The following is a 24,576-nucleotide window of genomic DNA, read 5'->3' as shown; positions in this document are numbered from 1 at the left end:
GGCCGTGGGGAAGGAACGGATCTCTGAGTTTCTGCTGTCTGTGCTCAGCCCCTGTCTGACGACCTCTGCCACCCTGTCTTGTCGTTTCTCGGGCCTCTAGGTGAGCATTGGCAGCCCCGAGAAGATGGAACCCATCACGAAGGTGTCTCACATCCCCAGTAGTCGGTGGGCGCTGGTGTGCAGCCTCTGCAACGAGAAGTTTGGGGCCTCCATACAGGTAATCAGCTTAGTCAGGATGGCATTATTACCCTTCCTCGTGTTCCAGGGAGCGGGACGGGGGAGGGCTCTGTGAACTAACCATCACAGGGCTTGGAGATGGGGCTAGAATCCAGGAAGCAGGACGAGCTTCTCACGGCCCTTCTGAGGTTGCTGAGGGGCGTCTCCAGCCCCGTATATACACCTTTATTGGTGGATAGTGTCCAGTGTGGCTGGAACCCCGGCTGTAACCATCACAGGGCAACGCAGAAGTCCGCCTGAGCTGCAAGGCAGTTCCAGTTTGTGTCTGGTTTCTCCCTCCCTGCCCCAGGCCTGGCATTGCAGCTCTTTCCACAGGCCGACAGCTCGGGGGGAGAACTGGAGTCTCGGCACTGGAGGCTCAGTCATCCTCTCGCCTGCCGAGCGGCAGCCCTGCCTCTGTGGCCGCCCCCGACGCCGCTGGTTTCAGAGGTGTGCGCGTGGGGTGTCTTGTCTTGGCGCCACTGTTGGAAATCAGCTTGGCACGCCAGCCCTTTTGCATTTGGTAAAACGGGGACTCCTTGGAGCACCGACCGGCTGGGTAGAGGGACACCCATGAGGTGCTGCACCAGGGGTTCTGCCCAGTGTGAATATCTGATTTTCTTACGGCACCGTGGGGCTGGGGGAGGGTGGGGCTGGGGGAGGAGCGTGTATGTAAGAAGTCGGCCTGCGTTTTCTGTGTCCACGTACAGGCAGGTGTAGACAGCCATGAGGCAGATGACAGAATCACGGAGAGACTGTCGATGGCGCGCTGTTTCTTGGTGTTATCTAAAGCGCTGCCTGAGCAGTTCCTCTCCGGGCCTCACGTTTTTGGCGTCTAGACAGTCGTGACCTCGGAGGCCTGAGGTGCTGTCCCACCACCGTCTCCAGACGCTGTCTGTGGCTGCCGTTGGCCCTTTGTGTCTGTGGGGGGCGCCAGCGCAGGGACACTGGCTTCTCCTCGGTCCCCACGTCACAGCCCCTGGGCAGAGGTGCCGCTTTGGGGTGGCTTCTCTCTTGATGCAGGACGCGCAACGGCAGCTCGGCACACGCACACAGATCCCACAGGCTTGGTCACACTGCCAGTCGTGGGTTTTAAAGAAATGACCTCATTTGGCAAACTCAATTTGTATTTTGGCTGATAAATATTCCTCTCTGTAAGGTATCCACTGACTGGTGTTTCTTTTTAAAAGTTTTCATTTTACACGCCAAGCTGTTGTGCTTTTCTTCGTTATCACTTCCACTGGTGTTCAAGAATCCAAAATGTAACAAAATATTCAGAGGGTGAGGCATGAGACAGCTGGTGGGATTTGGCTGTGGACCTTGAAAATAGTGCAGATTTTTGTATGTGAATGGAATCTGCTTAAAATTAAAACATGACAAAAGCCTCTGGCCTGAGAGTTGTGTTAGGAGGGAGTGGAGGAGAAGTTTTTTAAAAGCCACAAAATAAAAAAAGACACAGAGCTGGGTGTGTGTGTGTGTGTGTGTGTGTGTAGACGACCCATGTGAACACTTGCAGGGAACAAGCTGGGGCAAACCAAGGAAAATGGAAATCGTTTTCTTCCAAGTTACCCGATGTTCTTCTGAGGGTAGAAATTATGCCCTTTACTGAGTAGGTCCTTCACTGATGTTTCCAGGAGGCAGTCGATTGGGATCTCTGTGTCTCTTTTGAAGAGAGACGATAAAATGGCTTTTTTGTTGCCGTTGACCTCTTTTTCCCAGAACATGAATTTGAAGGAGGAGAGGCCAAGGAAGTGTTTGATGATTTTTCATATCTTCACAGAATAGACCGATTTTATTAAAGAATTCCTGTCTGAAATGTCTGCAGCTGGAAAGGCTCTGGCTTACGTTTCTGTAACATCTGTTTGCTGAGTCAACCTGAATAGGAAAACCCAGAGGAAGGCCATTTGGCGTCTTTACAAAGCCCCGTATAAATGTTCTGCTGTGGCGAGTTCCTCTTTTCAGGTCGGGGCGCCGAGTTAAAGTGTCGTTTAAGCCAAACACTGGTAGTGTCTCCGTCATCTGTTCCCACTTTACTTCCCACTTGGCTGCCTGCTAGGAGGGAGGAGCACTTTGTCTTGTACTGATAGTGACCAGGTGTGTGTGTGTGTGTGTGTGTGTGTGTGTGTGTGTTCTGCCACTAAAGCTGATTTCACACATTTCTTGGAATTGAGGTTATTATTATAGATAAAATTACAGATTTATGTTAGTTCATGTGCTTTAAGTGTTTTCATTGGGGAATAGATTTTCTGTGAAGGGAGCTAGATTTTCTGTACTTCTGGGTAAAAGCGACTTTTTAATAATGGAAGAAATCATGACTGGCAATGAGTCACCTCTTAATAATGAAATGATTAGGGGAAGAAGCCCCAGCCCACGCCTCTGCGATTTGTGGTGGTGCCGTGCAGGGGTCTTACTGAATGAGTTTAGTTAATGAAGCTTGTCAGCTGGCCTGGGGCCACTCGGTTTTGCTCCCCTCTGCAGCCCTGGCGTGCCCGGGATCCCTTGGCCTCACACAATACAGTGTTGCTTTTTAAGGGACTGGCTTCAGTCACCACAAGGAGCCTCCTTCCAGGAATTTGCCTAGCAAGATCAGATGGGGAGAAATCACTTTTCTCCTGCTAGGCCTCTGGCTTGCCGTCTGGATCAGAGGCACCACGGAGTTCCCTGGGGGGGCGGTGAGGGGGGGGAGGCGTTTGGTAAGGACGGGGCAGAGCTGGGTGAGGCCTGGCCTCTAGGTTGACCTCCCTTCGACCCACAGGCAGCAGGTCGCTCACCGTTGCGCTGCCAGGCGAAGCGCACACAGATCCCAGAGCTTGGCGCCCCCTGGCCTGGAAGCCCGTGCGTCTGGCAAAGCTTCCTCGGGTGCGGAGACCAGGCCCGTCCTTCGTGTCCTGGATTGTCCTGGCCTCCTCTTCCTTTCCAGTCTTTGGGAGTTTTTAATTCGCCCTCCTCAGTCTTGAGCAGCCCTCCCTGCTGGAGGGAGGGGTGTGCCATTCTTTTCCCACTGGTGCTGGGACTCGTCCTGGCTGTGGGCTAGAAAGGAGGGTCCACGTTCCTTTGAAAACTCTGGCGAGTGGTCATTCTTCCTGAGGAGGTTCTCACCACTCAGGCTTTTTATATAAACATTAAAAAAGCCCAGACCTGTAAGAAAAGACAAATGAATGCCTCAGAATATACTCTGCATGTTGAGCACGCGTTCTTTTGAGTGTAATCGGAGCGCCAGGGCCCGCTTTGCCTACACGTGCCATCTGTATGATTGTGTCTGCTTTAGGAGGCGATTTTGGGTGCAGTTGCTTTTCTAGGAGAGTTATGGTTCGGTTTATGAAAAAGAGTTCCCTTAAGTCCCAAGCTGTAGCTTATTTAAAACACGACTGGATCTGCCAGGGTTAATCCTCGTGAAGCTTCTCTGTCCCGGCACGCGCTCCAAGTGCAGCTCTTCCTGTGCGTGTGTCGGGAGGGGGTGCCTGGCACCCGGGGCTTCAGTCACTGTCACTCCCTAATCTCTTTCCTCTTGCTGTCTGCGTGTTCTTGCCAGTGCTCTGTGAAGAACTGCCGCACAGCCTTCCACGTGACCTGTGCTTTCGACCGGGGCCTGGAGATGAAGACCATCTTGGCTGAGAACGACGAAGTCAAGTTCAAGTCCTACTGCCCGAAGCACAGCTCACATGGCAAGCCCGAGGAGAGCCTCGGTGAGGGGGCCGCTCAGGAGAATGGGGCCCCTGAGTGCTCCCCCCGGGACCCGCTGGAGCCCTTTGGCAGCCTCGGGCAGAATCCAGAGGAGGCCCGCCGGGTGAGCGTCCGGAAGCAAAAGCTGCAGCAGCTGGAGGATGAGTTCTACACCTTCGTCGACCTGCTGGATGTTGCCAGGGCCCTGCGGCTGCCCGAGGAGCTGGTGGACTTCCTGTACCAGTACTGGAAGTTGAAGAGGAAGGGCAACTTCAACAAGCCCCTGATCACCCCAAAGAAAGACGAAGAGGACAATCTCGCGAAGCGGGAGCAGGATGTCTTGTTTAGGAGGCTGCAGCTGTTCACTCACCTGCGGCAGGACCTGGAGAGGGTAATGATTGACACTGACACCTTGTAGTGACTTAGAGAAGAAGATTGCAAAGAGGCGACCGCTTGCCCAGAGCAAGGAGTGGTAGCCAGTTCATTTACTCTCAGACCCTTGTACATACTTCAGCATGAGGTTGTGTTGGTCAAATCTATTTATGGGCTGGTAAACTTACTGTACACACACGGCCACAGAGTGGGGAGCTTCTCTGATTTAATTTCAAACACTTTCTCGTTAGTTCTTACTGTTCTTCTGGAAGATCAAATGGGGTGTGTCTTCCCCTCCCCCTCCCCCCTTCATTCTAGAGCTAGAGGGAACTGAGCCCCAGGAAAATGGCCAAGGGGTGGGCTCAGAATTGTTTACAAACTGAGTTAGAAAACCAGAGTGGATTTAATTGACGGTGAGGGGGTGGGGCGGGCGGAGGTAGGGCAGTCTCTTGCTGAACCTGGGGAAACACTTACTAGGTGCTGGTCATGGGCTCATTAAGGAGAGGGAAGCACTGCCTCTCTGACCCAGCTCTGCCTCCTGTCTAACTCGCTGGGGCCTTCCCGGTACAGTCACTGAGCAGAGCAGGCCGTGGGTGCTGTTGTGTGTGCATGAACTTCCGTACACATGCGTCTCTGTTCCCCAGGGTACTCCGGCAGTGAGGTGCTAAGTCATCACTCAGGCTGTGTATATGTCGTGTGTGCATGTGTGTCTGTGTCCGTATGTGTCTGTGTGCTGTGTCTGGAGTGGGCGTGGGACGGGACTCCTGGTGCGCAGGGGCCTCCGGTCTGACTGGGGAGCCCCCGGTCCCGCGCCACGAGCGCCCCCACCACTGGATTGGCCCACGTGCTGGCTCGTGGCTGCCTGGAGCCTCGGCGGGTGGCACTTTCCTTCAGCTGTTTGCTGGTTTGCGTCTCTCCCACTCTCCAGTGCCTCTGGAGTCCCAGTCTGGACCTCCCTTCGTGCTACAGGAATAATTCTAGGAGCGGGCTGTCTCTTCCCCAGGGCCCCCTGCTCCCTGCAGGTAGTTTCTGACTGAAGCTTGCTAGTCGGGGATGTGTCTTAGAGCGCTTTCTTGCGTCAGCTCCCCTGACTGCCCCGACTGCCGACCGTGATTAAATTCATTAGTGCACAGATGGAACTAAGGCTTCGGGCCCAAAGCAGCCGGTGCTGAAAGGCACCTAAGTGGCCTGAAACGGTTAACGCGTCTCCGCCAAGCGCCTTACTTATTAATGGGGGCGGTGATGCACCTGCCTGGGAGAGAATCTGACTCAGAGGTGATTTGCAGCGAGAGTGCAGGCAGAGAACAGGGACACATGGGAGAAGTACGGAACCAAAAGAGACCTGCACTGCCCTGGTAGAGAAGGCGTGGCAGTGCGAGTGTGTGTGAGTGTTCCTTAGAAGGGACCCTTTCCGTACCTGACAGTGCGGGCTGCTTGTGACGCCCCTTCCGGCACCAGGTTAAGATTCCGGATTCAGGCGGATTCAGGCGGAGGCCAGGCGGGAAGAGGGTGTGTGAAGCTCTTGTGCTCCCGTGCCCCCCCTGGTGGTGAGTGTAAAGAAGACCTCGCCTCTCAACCACATGTATGTGTGGCCTTTTTGTTAGAGATGAGAAAGGGGTTCAGAAGGGAGGAACTCGCATCCTGGTGAGAAGCCTTATCCCAACCTGACAACTGCTGTACTTGGGGTGCATGAGCTTTGGAGTCAGATAGTCCTCAGGAGGGAGGACGAAAAGTCTCATGTTTGGACTGTGTTTTGTCTCGCAATCACCACAAAATAAAAGTGTAGAAAATGCTTGTGGTGTACTAACTCTTTTCTGTACTTAAGTTACTCAGATTAACACGCACTTATGATTAAATTCTAAACATTTTTTTTTTTTTTGGAGTCATCACTGTTGCGTTTTAAGTAGAATGATGCCAATGATGTATGAGAAACAGGGAATAAATCAGGATTTTTGTGTGTGTGGTATTACTTATATTTACTGTATTAAAGAGTCTAAGAGATTTGAGGGCATTTAGCGTCAGTTTAAAATGGGCTTATTAAAATGAAAAATGTGTTTTCCAGAATTTTCCACGAGGCCTGCGATGGTGGAGGCTTTAAAAAGTGGAAATCTTGGCCGCCATGCCCCAGAATGCACAGTTATTTGTAACTATAAACAAGAGGTGTATTAGGCCAAAGACTCATCAGGGCAGGGGTGACAATAAGAATAAATCATAAGTCTGTTTTTCAAGTAAAAGTCCTGCCCAGTTCACACAACAGCATTTCGTAGCAGGTTAACATGTGAGACTGTGGTCAAGGCATGTGGTCACTTCAGAACTGACAAGTGAGCAGCCTTCGTTAGAGAGGCAGACAACTCTTGGAGTGATAACGGTAGCTGCTCTTTCCCGCAGATATACACCGTGGGGCATTTTGCACACCCGGGTTCCAGTTCTGGATCAGAAAGTTAGATGACAGGAATGGACTCAGCAGGGTTTGGGAACCTGAAGACACGATTGCCGATATATGGCGGGTGCCATGCCAAGTTCCCAGGGCTGCCACTTCACTCTGGTGGGATTCCTTTCCCCCAAACATTGTCTTCTAAAGGATGCAATAAACATGAGTTCAGCAAATGAGTACTTGCTCAGATAAAAAACATGCTACCTCTGCACTCCCGGCTGGGGCATCGAAAGGGGCCAGGTCCCGGGGGACCATTTTACTCAACATTTGGTGGAATGGTCACCTCTTGACAGTCTGACAGAGGCTACAGTTGTCCCTGAACAAGAGGCATGTTAAGCTTTAGTGTTGCAAGCAATGTTTGGGATTCAGGAAAACTTGAGATCATTATTGAGTTCCTGAGGGCAGTGGTTCTCAGCATGTGGTCCTCAACCAGCAGCAACATGACCTGCAGAGTTTTGGATCCCACCTCTGACTCCAGAAACGGTGGGGTTGGAGGCCAGCATTCTGTGTTTTAGGGCCCCTACGTGTTTGTTTGGGAACCACTGCTTTGGGGGAAAGCCTGACTCTTGGGTTTAACATGGTATGAGGGTGCAGCCGAGAGCTGGTTGTTTTGCGTACCACCTCGCTGGCAATTGGGAGAAGATGAAGCGGGGTGGGGGGGGGGAGGTTAGGTCTAGCCGTCCAGCAGTGTACAGGAAGGGCCAAGCAGGGTGTGTGTTGAGGACAGAGCCTCAGTTCAGCTCTACATACAGGGGCTGCTTATGGAAGTTGCCCTTTGGGGTGTTCTGTGCATGAGAGAGGTAAGGTTTGGGGCACTCACTATACTAACGTGGTCAGCCGGCCTGGTTTATTCAGGGGCTGATTTGCTCCAATTGAAAACCCCGACCTTTGCTTCTTGGGGTCACAGTTAGATGTCTCTTATCAGAAATCATGGGGAATGGAAGTGGGATTTTCCCACCTAACAGCCAGGGTGGAAATCTTTCCTGGGGGAAGTGGTTGAAGACACCAAAATTAAATTTGAGTAATATACAAAGTTCAGGTTCTCTGGCTCTGCTCTTTCCATTGACAATTTTAAGTAAAAAAGATGTTATCTCTGTTGTACATCTGACTTGAACAGGAGAGTAACCTTGTCCACTCCTACGGTGTCAGACAGTTTGTTTCCATTTCCTATTTCCACAAGTTGGATTCCCTGTCGTAATGTAAAAACCGTTCTGTATGTTTTCCAGTTGTTTTGAGCCTGTGATAAGGATCTAGTTTCGGCCCCTTCCTCTTTTTGACCTTCTACTCTTAATCTCCCCTGGGTGGGACAATATTATTTATCAAAGAGAGTCGCCTATTAGCTACCTCCATCCCCAAACTGGTCAGAATTCTTATAAAGGACAACTACTTCCTGGCCTGGGGGTGTGTGGCTGTCAGAGAAAGAATGTGCTTTAACCAGGGTGAATGACACTGAAATAAGATTTACTTTGAGACAGGAAGAGTGATTTTATTCTCAATTCTTTAAGATAATTTTTATTTTTATCAAGAAGTGTTAGGAAGATCCTAAACAAATAGTGAATCGGTTAGGATCAAGAGAAGCCTGACTTGGTGGTCCTGCTTTAGGCCAGGAAATTACACCACTTACAACGTGAACAATGCAAATGCGAAAGCCAGCTGACCTGTTCCTCTTAATGCCTCGTGTCCTCTTGGAAAGGAGGCTGCCTTGAACACAACTGGGGAAGAACAGCTGGAATTGTTAGGGTTCTTTAGGGGTGGTGTATCTGTACATAAGCCAAAATGCAGGGCTGTGTGTGTCGCTTGTTGCCACTCTCGCTGCCAAAAGGTTAGTGACCTTCGGGGAAGGTGGCAGGAGAAGGGATTGCCCAAGCGTTAGGAGAGTGCAGTCATGCCTTTGGTGTAGGAGCTGATGGGGATACGCAGTCACTGTTTTCAGTCTTGCCACTGAGCTTACTGGGGTGGTCTTGTCCACATCTTCCTGAAGAAAGGTTTAATTGTGTTATCTGGTATGTTGCATTTGACGTTTGTGTTGTCAGGCCCATGCAATCTAATCAGGTTTTACCAGTAGGTTTTAGGACTGAGAGATTTAAGGGGGTTTATTGATTAAGTCATTAAAATTTGATTCTGTATTGACTGATCACAGGTGGCTTTGAAAATGGGGAACAAATTTAAGTGTTGATTAGTTACTACTGGTTAATGAGCATATGCATGCAGTTCCCCAGTGGTTGCACATCAGATGCAAAGTGGGGCTCCTAGTGCTGGGGTCATCTCAGTTACTGACCAATGAATCGGGAAGAGGGCAGTATCAATTTTTCAAGTGGTGATACAGAAAGCTGGCCTTGAGAGGCTGACCTAGCAAGTCAATGGCAAAGCAAGAAGGATGTTCCCTAGGTGTTCACACGCTGTAGGAACACATTAGCGACCTGTAAGTTCCAAGGTAATTCAGAGAGTTCAGTGTCCAGTTAACAAAAGAAGTTTACTTGGATTCCTGGTGACTACTTGGCCTTCTAGCGAGAGCCCTGTGTAGGGACATTTTTTGTGAGGGGCTCCTCCCTCTGATGGCCCTTGACCCTAATGCTTATCTAGTTCCATCTTCAGAAGATGCTTGATAAAGTGCAGCAGAGGTGGCTTCTGAACTGCTCGGAAGCCTCTGACGATAGAATTCGTGGGAAGAAGATACTGAGGGGTGATAAGCAGAGTCCTTTGGCAAGAGCTGGCACGTTTGGACTTGGACACCGATGGGCGTCTGTCTGTCTCTTCGCCAGGAGGCGCCTACGGCCAGGTGTGGTGCAGGGGCAGGACCTCCTCTTACAGCCTCTTCTGTGCTGCTACCCACCTTGAGGGGTACACGCAGAATACTTGTTAGCACCCCAGAGGGAGGCTTAGAGATTAGATTAAATGTTTAAAGTACATTTGGATATCAAAAGTCACTCAAGGGCCTAGTAGGACAAATTTTTCTCAGGTAAAGAGAAAAAAACAAAACAAAACAAAACACCAAAGTCCTGTTATAATGTATTGCTTACTTAGAATCTTTATTCTCTACGTTCTAGGTTCGGAACCTCACTTACATGGTGACCCGCAGGGAAAAGATTAAACGATCTGTGTGCAAAGTCCAGGAACAGATATTCAATCTTTACACTAAGCTTTTGGAGCAAGAAAGAGTTTCAGGTATGCATTAAGCCCCGGTAGGTCAAACAATAGGGCAGGGGTTTGTAAGCCCTCTGTTAAGGGAAAAAAATGCTAGTTTCTTTAATTTTCTTTTATACTGTAGAAGAATCAAAGAAGCAAAGGCTTTCGTTGTTGAAGAAAATCTTTAGGCTTTCGAGGCACCATGGTCTAGAGGAGAGGGCTATGAATTGGGCCTCATGTATGGGTCAAATCCTATATTGTCTACTTAAAGGCTCAACACAAGCAAGTCTTAAGTTTTCTAAGTCTCCCCCGTTTCCTCACAGGGCCTCATGTATGGGTCAAATCCTATATTGTCTACTTAAAGGCTCAACACAAGCAAGTCTTAAGTTTTCTAAGTCTCCCCCGTTTCCTCACATGTAATGTGAGGATGAGATCTCCAGCTACCTCCTGGGAACTACTGTGAGACTCGAAAGAGTAACTTGCATATTGCAAAGCACTTGATAAATGTAAAGTATCATGGGGGTACCTAAAAAGATTTATAATTATCTAGCCTTTGGATCTACCTGTAACATATGGTAAATATATCTTAAGACTGTGTACTAAAGGCACATATCCATGTTAAGACAACATTCACAGTGGATTCTTTTGGTGTAGTTGGAATTTTGAATACTTTTGAGATTCAGCACAACGTATTTACTTAGTGCTGCCTATTTTGCATTGCTCTGGAAAAGAGAAAAAGAAAACTAAGACATGGACTTACCCCCTCCCGCTCCGGAGAACACTTCAGTGACTTTGAGATCAAGTGCATAGGAGGGCAAGTTGTTTAACCTCTCTGGGACCCTGTTGGTCTGTAAGAGGTTCGGTCCAGAATCCTGCCCTCTGAAGTGCTTTTCAGCACTAACATTCTGTGATCAGAAGCCCCAGAAAGCAGGCGTTATAAGGATTTCAGAGGAGGAGGAGGGAGTCTGTTGAGTGTGGATCAGGCAGGACCATGACCCACGAGCAGGCAGGTCTTAGGGGACCTCGTGTCTGCTGCCCTTTGAAGTTACAGCAGCAATGTCTGCACTGCTTGCCTTTTGTACAGAGTCAACCGGCTTACTCTTTCCTTCTGCTTTTGTGGCTTGTCGTCTCTGTAGATGAGGAAACACGGATACAACAAAGAAGTTGTTATAACCTATTATGTTGAAATGCAAATTTTGGGTTTACCTAAAACTAACTGGATATGTGCAACTAGAGGCAAACTGGTCAGCCGAACAAAGAGAAAAAAAGCTTGGGGAGTTTTAAATGATATTCTTGAAGTGTGTTACATTGTTTTGATAGCATTAACGTATTAATAATATTATCCTAGATAATTTCCTTCCCAAGAGTAAATATTTCCCAGATATATCAAGTGTATATCGTCAGCTAGACTTTAGAGTTTAGTTGTCAGACTTTTAAAATAAATTTTTCTGAGTTAGGGTATCACAAGTACAAGCAGCTTGACTCGGATTCTTTAAGGTGAACTTCTCTCTCTTCATTATTCCTACTTGAATGCAAATAAAATAGGGGACCTGTCTTCTCCCTTGCCCGTGTGTCCTTGTGTAAACAGCAGCCCCCCCCGCCCAAGGCTGTCTGGTGCTGATCACCCAGCCTCCAGCTGCAGAGGCCGAGCTGCTGTTGCCCAGGATCATTCGTGCAGGTTGTGTCTGTGGAGCTTTGCCAGTGGAGGGCTTTCTGTGACTCTTGTTAAAAGTCCTTATGTAATGAGTGATTACCTATGAAGATAAGCTGTAAAGAACGTTTTCATCTGATTTCACTTGAGTCGTTTTTCATGGTTATTGCAGGCAGTTTTTTTTTTTTTTTCCCTTGTATTTCATGGCTGAGGTTTTTTGGTAAGTGGTTGAGCTTCTTAACAAGGTTAGGAAGTGTTTTGTGTAACAGCTGTAATGCAGATCTACGTTCAGAAGTCCTACTGCTGTTTCAGAACAGGAAAAGGGGTCCTCCCCACCCTCTGAGGAATGACCCATACTAGGTATGATGGGTTGGAAGCAATGGTAATCTTCCTGTGAACTGCCCCAGGGAATGAAGTGGAAACCCCTTAGGATGCCTTTTTTCTTCTTCCAGTTTCAGACTTTCAGTTGTGTCATTCGTGCCTCACACTGATCTACCTTGTAAGAGAGATGATTCCGAGTGAGGCAGAGATGGCCCTGACTTACATGTGTCACTAGGGTCCGTGGTTTAAACTGTCCCGTGGTCCCGAGAATGGGCAGGGCCCTTCTGCTGGATGAGTGTACTCAGTGGAGACAATACTTATGGGAGTCAGAGGCTCTTCAGAGACATGGATCCCAAGTCAAGAGAGAAATCAGAGCTCGGAAAATGTCAGCCCCTCTTACCTTCCTATTTTCCCACAGTAGGTGACCGAATAAAAGAAATAGACGTGTGGCGTGAAGGTTGACCCCGAGTTTGATTATTGAGAAAGCAGGCATTTCTAAACCAGCAGATTGTAAAACGCCCTCCCCTACGGTCATGATAATTTTACGTTTAGAGTTGCTAGCTCTGTTCTGTTTACGTGCAGTGTCCGTTTCCGCTCGGCAGTTAAGCTCTCACACGGGCTCCTGCCTGCTACTCTGGGGTGGAACCTTGTTTTCCGGGTGGTTCATAACTCAGAAAACATGAAAACTGCTCTTTGTAGATGCTCTGGAGGCTCTTGCAGGAACGTGGTCCTTCTGATGAACTCTAGTATGTTATGAATTCACCCTGTATTTTTCAAACTGAGGGTTACAATTTATTACCGGGTCGTGAGATGAATTTAGCAGGTCATCACTAGCATTAACACAAGTGAAATAGAACGGAAACTGTCAGCGTGCCTATCAGGCAATGAAGGCTAATATGATTGCATGAAAAGTGAGCTTTTACTGGGTTACATTGTGAAACTTAGTTCTTACTGTGATTTGCCTCAGAAATGTTTGAAAAACACCAATTTAACTTATCCTTGTGTTGGATGGCAATTCAGTTTAATTCCACAAATGGGTTTTACATATGAGAGTAAACAGATGTACTCTGTGTCAAGAATGATTTCAAACACCTTCCTTTATTCATTTCACAATTGACGTGTATTTATCCTCGTCATAGCCATGCAGCCCTGTGAGGGTGTAGGTAATTTGGAGAAAGAACCTTAAAAGCCCCAGTCCCCGCCCCGTGGCTGTGGTGCCCCCCCCCCGCCCCCCATAGGCGTGGCAGGTGGCAGCTCTTGGCAGGCGCTGCTCTGAGACCGGGTGGAAGCAGTGCTTGCTTCACCGCAGACGGATTCTGCAGTGAATCCCATTTGAAAATCAGATCAGTTATTTTGTTTGAAGGAAAATGTATTCCTTGAAAAGACATTGTTTCATGAAAAAGTACATGAACTTAAGCGGTTTTAGAAAATAGAGCATATTGAGTATTCAGATTCTCACGGCAGGTAATACCTTTACTATAAAAACCAAACTTTTACAAACTGGGTGGCTGTATGTTTTACTGTTGGGTGGGAAGTCTGCATTAGTAGGCCCTGCCAAGGGTCTAGAATTTTATTATTCTGGATTTGCTTCTGCTGTAATTTTTTCTCTATTTGTGGTTTTATGTTCATAGGTGTGCCTTCTTCTTCCTGCTCCTCCTCCTCACTGGAAAACATGCTTTTGTTTAACAGTCCTTCTGTGGGCCCCGATGCTCCCAAGATAGAGGACTTGAAGTGGCATTCTGCATTCTTCAGGAAGCAAATGGGTACTTCCTTGGTTCACTCGATGAAAAAGCCCCATAAGCGAGATCCATTGCAGAATAGTGCTGGGAGTGAAGGCAAAACCCTGCTAAAGCAGCCAGACCTGTGCAGTAGAAGGGAGGGGATGGTGGTCCCAGAGAGCTTTTTGAGTTTTGAAAAGACCTTTGCAGAAGCACGTCTCATATCAGCACAACAGAAAAATGGTGTGGTGATGCCAGACCACGGGAACAGAAGAGACCACCGTTTTCATTGTGATCTTGGTAAGGGAGACTTGAAGGACAGACCTTTCAAACAGAGTCACAAGCCTCTCAGGTCCACAGACGTGTCCCAGAGGCATGTGGACAACACAAGAGCTGCCACCTCCCCTGGAGTGGGGCAGTCAGCACCCGGCATGAGGAAGGAGATGGTGCCCAAGTGCAACGGCTCCCTAATCAAAGTAAACTATAACCAGACTGCAGTCAAAGTGCCTACAACACCTGCTAGCCCAGTGAAAAACTGGGGAGGATTCCGGATTCCAAAGAAGGGGGAACGGCAGCAGCAGGGAGAGGCCCGCGAGGGGCCCTGCCGCCAGCACTCAGACTACCCCTATTTGGGCTTAGGCCGAGTTCCAGCCAAGGAGAGGGCAAAAAGCAAATTGCAATCTGACCATGAGAATGACGGGTACGTCCCTGATGTAGAAATGAGTGACTCAGAGAGTGAGGCATCGGAAAAGAAATGTATGCATGCCAGCAGCACTATCAACAGGAGGACAGACATCATCAGGAGAAGCATTTTGGCCTCTTGATGAAACAGAGGTGGCTCGGGAGCACCACGGGCTTGTCATCGAGCAGGCGAGAGTTCGGACACGGGGGACTAGCAGAAGCCCGCCACTCCTGCGCTACACAAACACATTTACTTGCAATTCAGATGGAATTTTTTTTTTCAGAGTCATTTATAAATCATTGTTGTGAGAAGTGTGTTATTTGCAACTTGCGGAGGAAACACAAGAGTTAGGTTGTAACCGTAAGACACTGCTAAGACTAGAGGCTGAGTGAAACACTAAAATAAGGATGGATGAGACAAGTTTCTAAAGAGGGCGAGGCTTTTAAATAAGCCTCATGAGTTTTTATTGCCCTCTGTATTCTTCCCAAAGCACAAACTCTTGGTTACCTGAATATACAGAATCAGATATGGTTCTTGAGAAACGCTCACGTACCATTTAATAGCCCATAAAACAACTTACTTTCTAGGACTGTGGTGGATCTTGAAATCGTATTTATACTTTGGCCCACAAGGCTGTTTTTGTTGCATTATAGTATACGGGCAGTAGCTCTGAAGCTTCAGTAACTCTAGGGAATTCATGTGTAAATATAGCAGATGAGGGAAGACAAAGTTTAAAAGTCATTACTGGAAGATGATCTGAAGGGACAGGGTAGAGCTGCTGGAGCTTGGACATTTAGGGTAAATGTAAGCAAGGTCCTGCTGCCGGAAGCCCTTGAATGTGTTGTGGACATAGGGCTGGTGGCGAGTGAAGCCATTACAAAGTTCCATCTATGAGAAAGGGCAGTTGAGGTCCCGTCTTTACCAGTCCTCTTGACCTTTCTCTTCCCTAACCACTGCCTTTTGGGGCCAGCTTGGGATTTCGCTGGCCATTGGCAAAAAACTGGCCATCATCTGGCTTCCAAGAATACAATGGCTATTCAAGTTCAAGTGATGAACTTCCAGACTCTGGTGACTCATATTTCCCAGAGCCGACCACTAGTGCACATGTTGGGGAATCCGGCCTTCCAACATGAACGGATTCCTTTAAAAAAAAAAAAAAAAAAAAAAAAAAAAAAAAAAAAAAAGCAAAATAGGTTATATTTAAAAAAAAATAGAAAGGCAATAAGTTGCGAGAACCTCTTACCATTGATTGACCAAGGTTATACAGGAAAGAGATTGAAGTGTAATAGGTTTTCTGGAGTCAGAGTTCTAAGCTCTAGTTCGTAACTTGGACTTTCTAATTGCAAACGGCAATAACTAGGAAGTTATCAGCAATAACAAAGCATTAAATTTCAGTACAATGTTCTGTTCTTGCACTCACTGCAGTGCATTATGTATTAAGACAGTGGGTAGTGTTAAGGTCCTGTTAATTTTTTTTGGAATTCAATGTAGTTGTGAATCAAACTTAAGGAAAGTTTAAGTAGCAATGAGATTTAGAATTATGGGCACTTGGAACAAGCCCAACTTCCCCTAAATTATCCTTTAGTTTGTTAATAAATATCAGTATTCAGATTCCTGATTCATTTATACATTTGTTTCCATGTGGCAGGGACATTCTGATACTTAATGAGTAATGCTTTGAGTTCTGTAGTTACCTTTAAAGTCTTCCAGATGATTGTCAACAAGGAAAAAGGCTTATTGAATTCCATCTTGCTATGCAAGTTTTATCAGATGATCAAATAGTAGATCTGATACATCCCCATTGTATGTATGACATTTTCAAACCAAGTCTTAACTTTTCGAATACATTTTAGTAGCTAATTCAGGGGAGGGGAAAGAATGACCCAGGTTTTTAGATTGACTATTTTTGAGCTATGGGGCTCATTTTTCAAAGACTGTTGTCCAGATAAACTGTTGCTACAGATACTAGAAGTTTCTTATGAATCCAAGTTGTACGTTAACTTGGCATAATTTAAAAATCTTTTTTTTTTTTTTCTGCATATGAGAAAAAACCTTTTGCTGGATACAGAAGAAGGTGGACTCGATTTACAGTTATCTTTTGACTACAGCAACAGCTCTGGGTGAGAGTAGACTATATAGAGGGATAATTTGTCAAGCCATAGAAAGAAAATCTAAATTCTAGTAAGCAAGTGTATGACCTCTCACCATTATAAGAGGTACCAGATTCATTTGCACTATTAGGAATGCTAGTTTTGTGCAAAAATAATGCCTTACCTGTTTTTTCCCCACATTTAGGTTGAAAAGCTTTCAAATGTTCCAAGTTATGCTGAACCAAAAACAAAACAAAACAAAACAAACAAACAAAAAAACCCACACAAGAACAAAACACCCAAAAACAAAAAGCCCACACTGTTAATTCCTGCTCTGAAATGCAAATGGTACAGAGCTCGGTTTCTCTGACAGTGTAATGGCAGCTCTGTGAGTGAGTGAGTTTCATGTCCTGCTGGGAACTCTGTACGAGGCAGCATGAGCTGCAGCCAGCACAACCTGCCCACTTGCCCTCTGAGTATGGAACCATTTGCTCTTCTCTCCTTCTCCTCCTCCTCCTTCTTTTTTTTTTTTTTTGTTTTTTAAAGCTTTATCTTTCCTTGTGCATCCTGACCAAGAAATATCTTTGATTATGATCAATGATGTATTATGTCAAAATGTAGGCTAGTTAAACTTTTGTAAAGTTGCCTGGAATGTCATTTGTTAGGTTATAAACACAAAATCTAAATTGAAGGGTTATATGTGTTGTGTACAGATCTTAATTATTTTGAAATGGACAAACTTGTCATTACATTTGTAACCTTGTACAGAGGATTTTTCACTATGTGCCTAGCTTGGTGTCCATTCAGCTAAAGTTGAAAAAAAAAAAAAGGTGCATGAAGAGTTAAAAATCAGAATTAAACAAAGTATATGTAGAGATGACTATTTTATATGACATGGCCCAATCCTGTATTTATTTCTACCCCCTTTTTGAAAGTATTTATAAAACTAGTTGAGGACAGCCGTATTTTTTTGTTGAACTATTTAGTAGAATTTGTGCCTTTTTGTCTGTATGTGAATAAATGCTGTACATTTTGCAATACATTTTAGAGTGTCTTGAAATCTGGTTTTGCTAAATATTTAGATGTATATGACTTAGCTGCATACGTGTGTGACGTCTCACATGACGGTACACGTCGACAGTCTCACAGCTTAGATCAGGAACGCGCACTGCAGGGAACGGGACAAGACTGTGGAAGAGCACAGGTTCACTAGGCTGCTTTCTGGCTCAGCTTTGATGGTGAGACACTGACATATGATAATGGTTTGATTTTAGTGTTCCCCACCTGGAGTTCTTTCCAGAATACAGTTTTAGATCTGAAAACAACCAGTTGAAGCAACTTACGCATTAGGGTTGGAGACACCTGGGTTTAAAGGCTGAAGTACAGTTCACCAGCCGTGTGACCTTTGCCAAGTCACCTAACCTTTATAAGCCTCAATTTTCCCTTCTGTGAAAAGACAGTGACATCCTACTATCTTCCTGGGGTTGCTGTGATATTTAAAGCAAGCTCATAGAGCATCTCATATAAAGCACGTAGTAGGCATTTGGTAAATGTTTGGCTATTATTTTTATGATTAGGAACAAGACACTGACTTCTTCAACATAATGTTGACTGATAAGCCTTCTGAGGCAAAAAAATGTTATTTCTGAATGACAGGGAGACTGTGTTTATAAGGCTCTTAAAAAATAGTTTTCAAAGGGCAGTTTCATTAAATGCATTCTTTTGATCACAGAATTCCGGAACATTAGGGCAAAGAAGAGGTATCTCTATTCTACAAAGAAGACATGTCCAAGATCATAGCATTAGGCATTGGCGGGACTGGGGAAGGCCCTAGTTCTAATTTCTAGTTTGGTGTTCTCCTTGCCTGAAAGAGGCTTTACTCAACCACTACATGCAGGCATTAGCATATAATGAAATGCACCTTTGTGTTGGGAACAGCAAAAGCCGGGAGGGTTACATATTCTCATGTAGATTACAATGTACAGGAGTCACAACAGGGTAGCGGTACAGTCCCTAATTTACAATTTTTGTAAATATTTGGCCAGTTTTTTTAAACATGAATTGTTCATACATTTGGCTAAAAGCTTGTTTATTTCTCCTTGTTCCTCCTTAGTGACTATTTACTTCCACGTAGCTTGCTCTGAGTAAGACCCCAGAGAGAAATAACTGTGATTCTTCCTACAAGGTCTAAAGTTGAATAACCAAGATAGTTCTCTAGGGAAATTAAGCCCCCAGGAGCCAGAGGTAGGGCCTATTGCTGGCAATTCTGCAACATGTGATGGGAAACGTGGCACCAGGGACTCGTGTATGTGTTTTTAGCCAGATCACTTAGAAAACGGTTTCTACCTTTGAAACATTCGCCATCTGCAGCAAACTTCGCAGTTAACTTCAAGGTTGAAATCTTCAATATGATTTCCCTTCAGTGCTCAGAACTGCATTAGATGATGTGCTCCAGTCTGGGGCAGAACAGACCTTTGACTGAAAAAGAGGGTAAAAGCAAATCTGTTATCTCCTTCCTTGACTTTGACCATTCCCTATGCTGCTAAGTTTGATGTTGCTGCAATCCAGCTTTTCCTGAGTGCTGGTGGACTGCTTGTTGGGCATTTCCTCTTTGATGTATGCAGGTACTTGAGATTTTGGAACTCATCCTTTTCTATATCCTGCCTTAAGGGAATGCCATCCAAGCCTGGAACCTGTTCTTATTTCTTCAACTCCTGTAGCCAAATGGTGATCTAGGTCTATGTATTATATGTAATGCCTCTTCAGCATCTTTTGCTTCTCTTAATCCCACTACCGCTTGCCATATAGTGTTCAAGCCTCATCATTTCTTGCCTGGATTACTGCAGCAGCCTCTTACCTGGTTTCCTTGATTCAAGTCTTGCTGAAATTAATCACTCCTCCCAGTTAGCTGCAGTCTTGCCAGCGCTATCTCCATAGTGATAACTTCCACAATAAAAAGTGACTTTGTTATTCCACATGCTCCTCAGAGAACCTCCAGGCTTCTGTAGATGATTACAAAAGGCTTATCAAATGGCAAAAGCACTGCTTGGTATTTTATGCGTATTAATTTGTTTAAACCTCACAGCATGTGAGGAAGGCACTATTATCTATCTGCAGATGAGGAAACGGAGGCACAGAAATTAAGTAATTTGCTCAAGGTCAGTAGGTGGTAGAGCTGGGCGTCAATCCTAGCCAGGCTGCAACTAAGCCCCCTGGGCTCTACCGCCTCTCAGAATATAAAAAGAGTTCACATAAAGTAGTTCATGTGTTTTTGAGTATACGGAGGAGTATACATGTGAACTTTTAGTTCAATGAATTTCTGTAAAGTAAAGCTAATTATCTTGGTTTAAAATATTATGTTAATGTACTGCTTGAATGACTATGAACATAACCTAATGGGTAATGAGCAATATTGTTGGCTTGTAGTCAGTTAGTCCCTGCCTTCTTCTAGGGAGAATGGAATTAGTTAATTTAGTGTCCTATACATTTATGTAACACACACATGCACACACGTATTTACAGATATAAAATATATGCCTATGATAAAAAAATAGCACTACTATCAAGAACTCAAAGAATAATTTTCTCTATATCCTGACACGTTACTTGGAAAGTTAAAGAGAATTATTTAAAATCACATTGTTTCTTGACGATGAATCTGCAGTTAGGACTAATGTCTTAAAACTTTGATGCTATGCAAAACCTTCAATCCAGTATTTTTGTGATATAAAGTATAATAAATCTGGTTAGCTTTTAAAAATAAGTCAAGCAAATTAAATAGCAAAGATAAAAGAAAAAAAATGTACACCATCATTCCTAATGTACCACTAAAGTATCCTGATATTCTCACTACTACTTGGCTTATATATGGCTGAGTTCTAAATAGTACATTTATAATTATGGGTTAATTATGGTTAGTTTACCTATTAATCTGGCTGATGGCTTAATTTCCGGATTCTCATCAGTGTGAGACCATTTCTTCATGAAGCAAATCTTTTTCTCTGGTGTTTCCCTCCTCCATGTAGCAGCCTCAAAGGTGCCTTCCTTCTTTTCTTGCTCATTTTGGCTCTGCTCCAGCTTTACAGTTTGAATCATTTGAGCTTCTCTTTTTCATATCAAATGCTTGTGGTCATATCTTTGCCTCAAAGAGTCTCAAATACTCAAAGTAAGTAAATACCTTTCAAATACCTTGCTTTAAAATACCATGCTTATTTCGACACAGGAAAATCATATAATATAGTATCAACCACTTTATAATTGCTAAACACAATTTAACATATTTATTGTTTTTTGGTAGATATTTGGTAAATTTTTTTTGGTGAAATTGTCACCACCTATTAAAGAAATCTGTCAGTATTTTTTTTGGATCTGTCTCCTAAAGCAAAGGAAATAAAACCAAAAATAAACAAATAGGACCTAATTAAACTTAAAAGCTTTTGCATAGCAAAGGAAACCATAAAAAAAATGAAAAGACAACCTATTGAATGGGAGAAAAATATTTGCAAATGATATGGCTGATAAGGGGTTAATATCCAAAATATATAAACAGTTCATATAACTCAACATCAAAAAAAAAAAAAACCTGATTAAAAAATGGGCAGAAGACCTGAATAGACATTTTTCCAAAGAGGAAATGCAGACGGCCAACAGGCACAGGAAAAGATGTTCAACACTGCTAATCATCAGGGAAGTGCAAATCAAAACCACAATGATGTATCACCTCACACCTGTCAGAATGGCCATCATCAAAAAGAACACAAATAACAAATGTTGGCAAGGATGTGGTTGGTGGGAATGTAAATTCCATACTGTGGAAAACAGTTTGGATGGTCCTTAAAAAACTAAAAATAGAGCTACCATATGATGCTGCAATTCCACTCCTGGGCATATAACTGGAAAAGATGAAAACTCTAATTCAAAAGGACACATGCACCCTCAATGTTCATAGCAGCATTATTTACAACAGGCAGGACATGGAAGCAACCTAAGTGTCCATCAACAGATGAATGGATAAAGGATATATATATATATAGATACACACACACACACACGTCTATGTATGTGTATATATACACACATATACATACAATGGAATACTATTCAGCCATGAAAAAGAAAGAAATTTTGCCATTTGCAACAACATGAATAGACTTGGAGGGTATTATGCCAAGTAAAATAAGTCAGACAGAGAAAGACAAATACTGTATGATATCAGTTATATATGGAATCTAAAAAATACAACACACTGGTGAATATAACAAAGAAGAAGACTTACCGATATAGAGAATAAACTAATGGTTACCAGTGGGGAGAGGGAAGGGAAGAGGGGCAATGTAGTGGTAGAAGATTAGGAGGTACAAACTATTACGTATAAAATAGGCTGGAAGGCTATATCGGACAACATGGGGAATATAGCCAATATTTTATAACTTATAACCTTTAAACATTGTGAATCACTATATGGTACACTTGTAACATAATGCTGCACATCAACTGTACTTCAATTGAAAAAAAAGAAAGCTTTATAAGGCAATCAAAAAAAAAAAGTAAAGAAATCTGGAAACCTTTAAAGGAGGTAACCCACTAATTTATATAACTTCCTTTGCTTAGATCTATATTTTTCACTAAAGTTACTTGACTTTTTAGGTTATGGCCAATTTCTTTTCAAGGTTTGAAAAAATACCCAAATCCCACTAGATATGAAGATGCTTTTCTTAGGAAGTTTTCTATGTAATGCGTATAATTTGATAACCAAAAGGGCTTTTTGGGTTAGAGTCAGGGTCAGAAAAGGCAAAGGAAGACTCGGTCACAGCTCCAACGTGTTATAATAAGGCTGATGAATGAAAAAGTGAACGCAGAATTTTTCAAAACCTATTTTGTGTCTGTATTTTCTATCAAGAACACGAATCCTTGAACTGAAAAGGAAAGAATGGACACTAGTAAGAGTTACCTGAAGTCTAGGATGAAGCACTTGTTTGAGAGTACCGAGCTGTTTACAGTGAGTTCGAGCCTTGGGATGCAGAGGAATTAAACCCCGGGGCACCCATAATTCCAGTTGGGCTTTGAACGCAGCCACTTTATCTGCCAACTTGAACACAGTTGCCGTTCTCCCTTGAAGTGACAGATTGAGTTTGTTGAGCAGGTTGAATATGTCACACAAGTAAGCAAGTTTTGTGACCCATTCTGTGCCACTGAAATGTGCTGCCAGTGGTGACTGTTTTTCTAAAAGAAATCTCTGGAGTGGCTCTTGTAACTCAGAAGCTCTGGCCAGTGATCTACTTTTAGAAAGCCATCTCACTTCTGTGTATAAGAGAAGACGTGTGAACACTGGGATTTTTGACATGTTTCAAACATTAGCAGAGATTTTGAAAGAGACTGAGCCAGGGCCTTCTTTCTCCCAGCTGGTGCATGATCACCTATCTCAGCTTTCAAGACTTTGAGCACTACTTCCCAACCACAAAAGACCCCAGAACTGGGATGGAATGGATCCACGACCCATTTATGAATAAGCCAGGTGAATCGACTTTGCCCGTGCTAGAAGAGGATCCACTGCTTGAGATCGCAAATGACGGTGGCCTTAAAAGTATGTTTGAGACAACTTCAAATCTCCGTATGTTCTGGATTAAAGTCATGGTGGAATATCCTGATGTTGCCACAAAAGCACTGAAAAGCCTGCTTCCATTTCCAACACCCTATCTCTGGGAAGCAGGGTCTTCTGCAGTGACAGCGACCAAAACGAGATCACGGAGCAGAGTGGACATAAGCGACACACTTCGGTGTCACTGTCTCCCATCCCCCCCAGATGGGACCATCTAGTGGCAGGAAAACAAGCTCAGGGCTCCCACTGCTTCTGCATTATGGTGAGTTGTATAATTATTTCATTATATATTACAATGTAATAATAATAGAAGCAAAGTGCACAATAAATGTAAAAAACAAAACAAAAACAAACAAAAAAACCCGGGGGGCACTCAGAGAACCTGTAGAGGCGACTGCTCAGTCACTGTCAGCAAATGGGAGAGGTGTCAAAAGCACGAATTCCGCAGACTCTTAAGGATACAGTGTTGGCAGAAGGAATCTGGTGTTGGAGAGACCTGGTTTGAATGCCTGCGGTGCTACTCTCCATCTATGTGACCCTGGGCCAGGTGTTTAACTTCTATGACACCTTATATGTTCGGAAAAGGAATGGCAACACCTACCTAGCAGGGTTGTTGGATTATACAAGATAATAAATGCAAAATGCTAGCACAATGCTTGTATAAGGTAGGTGCTCAATAAATAGACATTATTAATACAGATCAGCATGGTTATTGTAGATCCAGGGGAAGATTCTCCAATGGATCCAATGGATTCTTATGGTTATTTGCAGAAACATGACTGTAGCTACTCTCATTCTCCCTTATCCCTTAGAGCACAGTTCACATGAAAGGAAATCCTAGTCTCATATTTTGAATCTTCACAGATCTAAGTGCCAACAGATTTCCTCATACATCTATTATGATCTGATGGCTTTCTTATTCTTTGAAAAAAGGATAAAAATCGTGACCGAGAGTTTCCATGATGCCATACTAAAGGACTGAAAGGGTTTTAAATAAACGTAAAAGGAACAAGCAGTGATTATTAGGATGCTACATGGATTTACTAAGAAGAAACCCATCTAACTTGTCTTCTCAGACAGGATTACTAGATTAGGTCTGGGAAGTATGACAGTTGCAGCATAAATGAACTTTCCTAGGCAGAAGCCTAGGTCTTTCTTGATGTTTTTATGATAGTGTAGAAGCAGCAATATGGGCTAGATTAAAAACAGGTTGACTGACCATGCCTCATGGGTCCTGATTATAACCTGTCATGGGAGGTGGTGGTTGGTATGCTCGAAGAGACTGACTGTACTCAGATCTGTCTAGTTCTCATTTTTTCAGTGATTTTCATGAAAATATGGGTGGCATGTTTATCAAAGCTGTAGATGGAATTCACTGTAAATAAAAAATTGTCATGGATGCAAGAAATATAGCAATAAAACAAAATTAGACACAGTTCCTATGCTTATAGGTAACAAACTGGATGACAGAATTAGGAGGTAAAATCACCTCAGCACGCTGTAATAATATAATGAAAAGCGATAAATGACCAGTCCAGCTTCTGGGGCAAAGATCTGGCTTAGCAACAAAACCTTTAGAAAAAACTTACGATTTCAGTCAACAATATGCTCAATATCTGTCCAACAGTGTGATTCAACTTCCAAAAAAACTTACATGATTTTAAGCTGAATTAATGGAAGGCGTAGACTCCAGACCAGTAATTCT

General features: G+C 44.3%; 1 protein-coding gene across 4 annotated transcripts in view; it reads left to right on the top strand.

The window, feature by feature from the left end:
- JADE1 (jade family PHD finger 1) overlaps positions 1–15,549 on the top strand; it is a 55,764-nt gene extending 40,215 nt beyond the window's left edge. For all 4 annotated transcript variants that reach the window (XM_061191977.1, XM_061191980.1, XM_061191978.1 and 1 more), the window contains 4 exons: positions 101–217; positions 3,749–4,270; positions 9,733–9,850; positions 13,415–15,549. In XM_061191977.1, the coding sequence (XP_061047960.1) occupies positions 101–217; positions 3,749–4,270; positions 9,733–9,850; positions 13,415–14,325 (1,668 nt within the window). In that variant the 3' untranslated portion in view covers positions 14,326–15,549. The remainder of the gene's footprint in view (positions 1–100; positions 218–3,748; positions 4,271–9,732; positions 9,851–13,414) is intronic.
- Positions 15,550–24,576: the final 9,027 nt, after the last annotated feature.

This window comes from Eubalaena glacialis, chromosome 5 (assembly GCF_028564815.1).
Source record: "Eubalaena glacialis isolate mEubGla1 chromosome 5, mEubGla1.1.hap2.+ XY, whole genome shotgun sequence".
NCBI lineage: Eukaryota > Metazoa > Chordata > Mammalia > Artiodactyla > Balaenidae > Eubalaena > Eubalaena glacialis.
The sequence above is the reverse complement of the archived record's forward strand: the minus strand, read 5'-3'. Positions and strand labels throughout refer to the sequence as shown.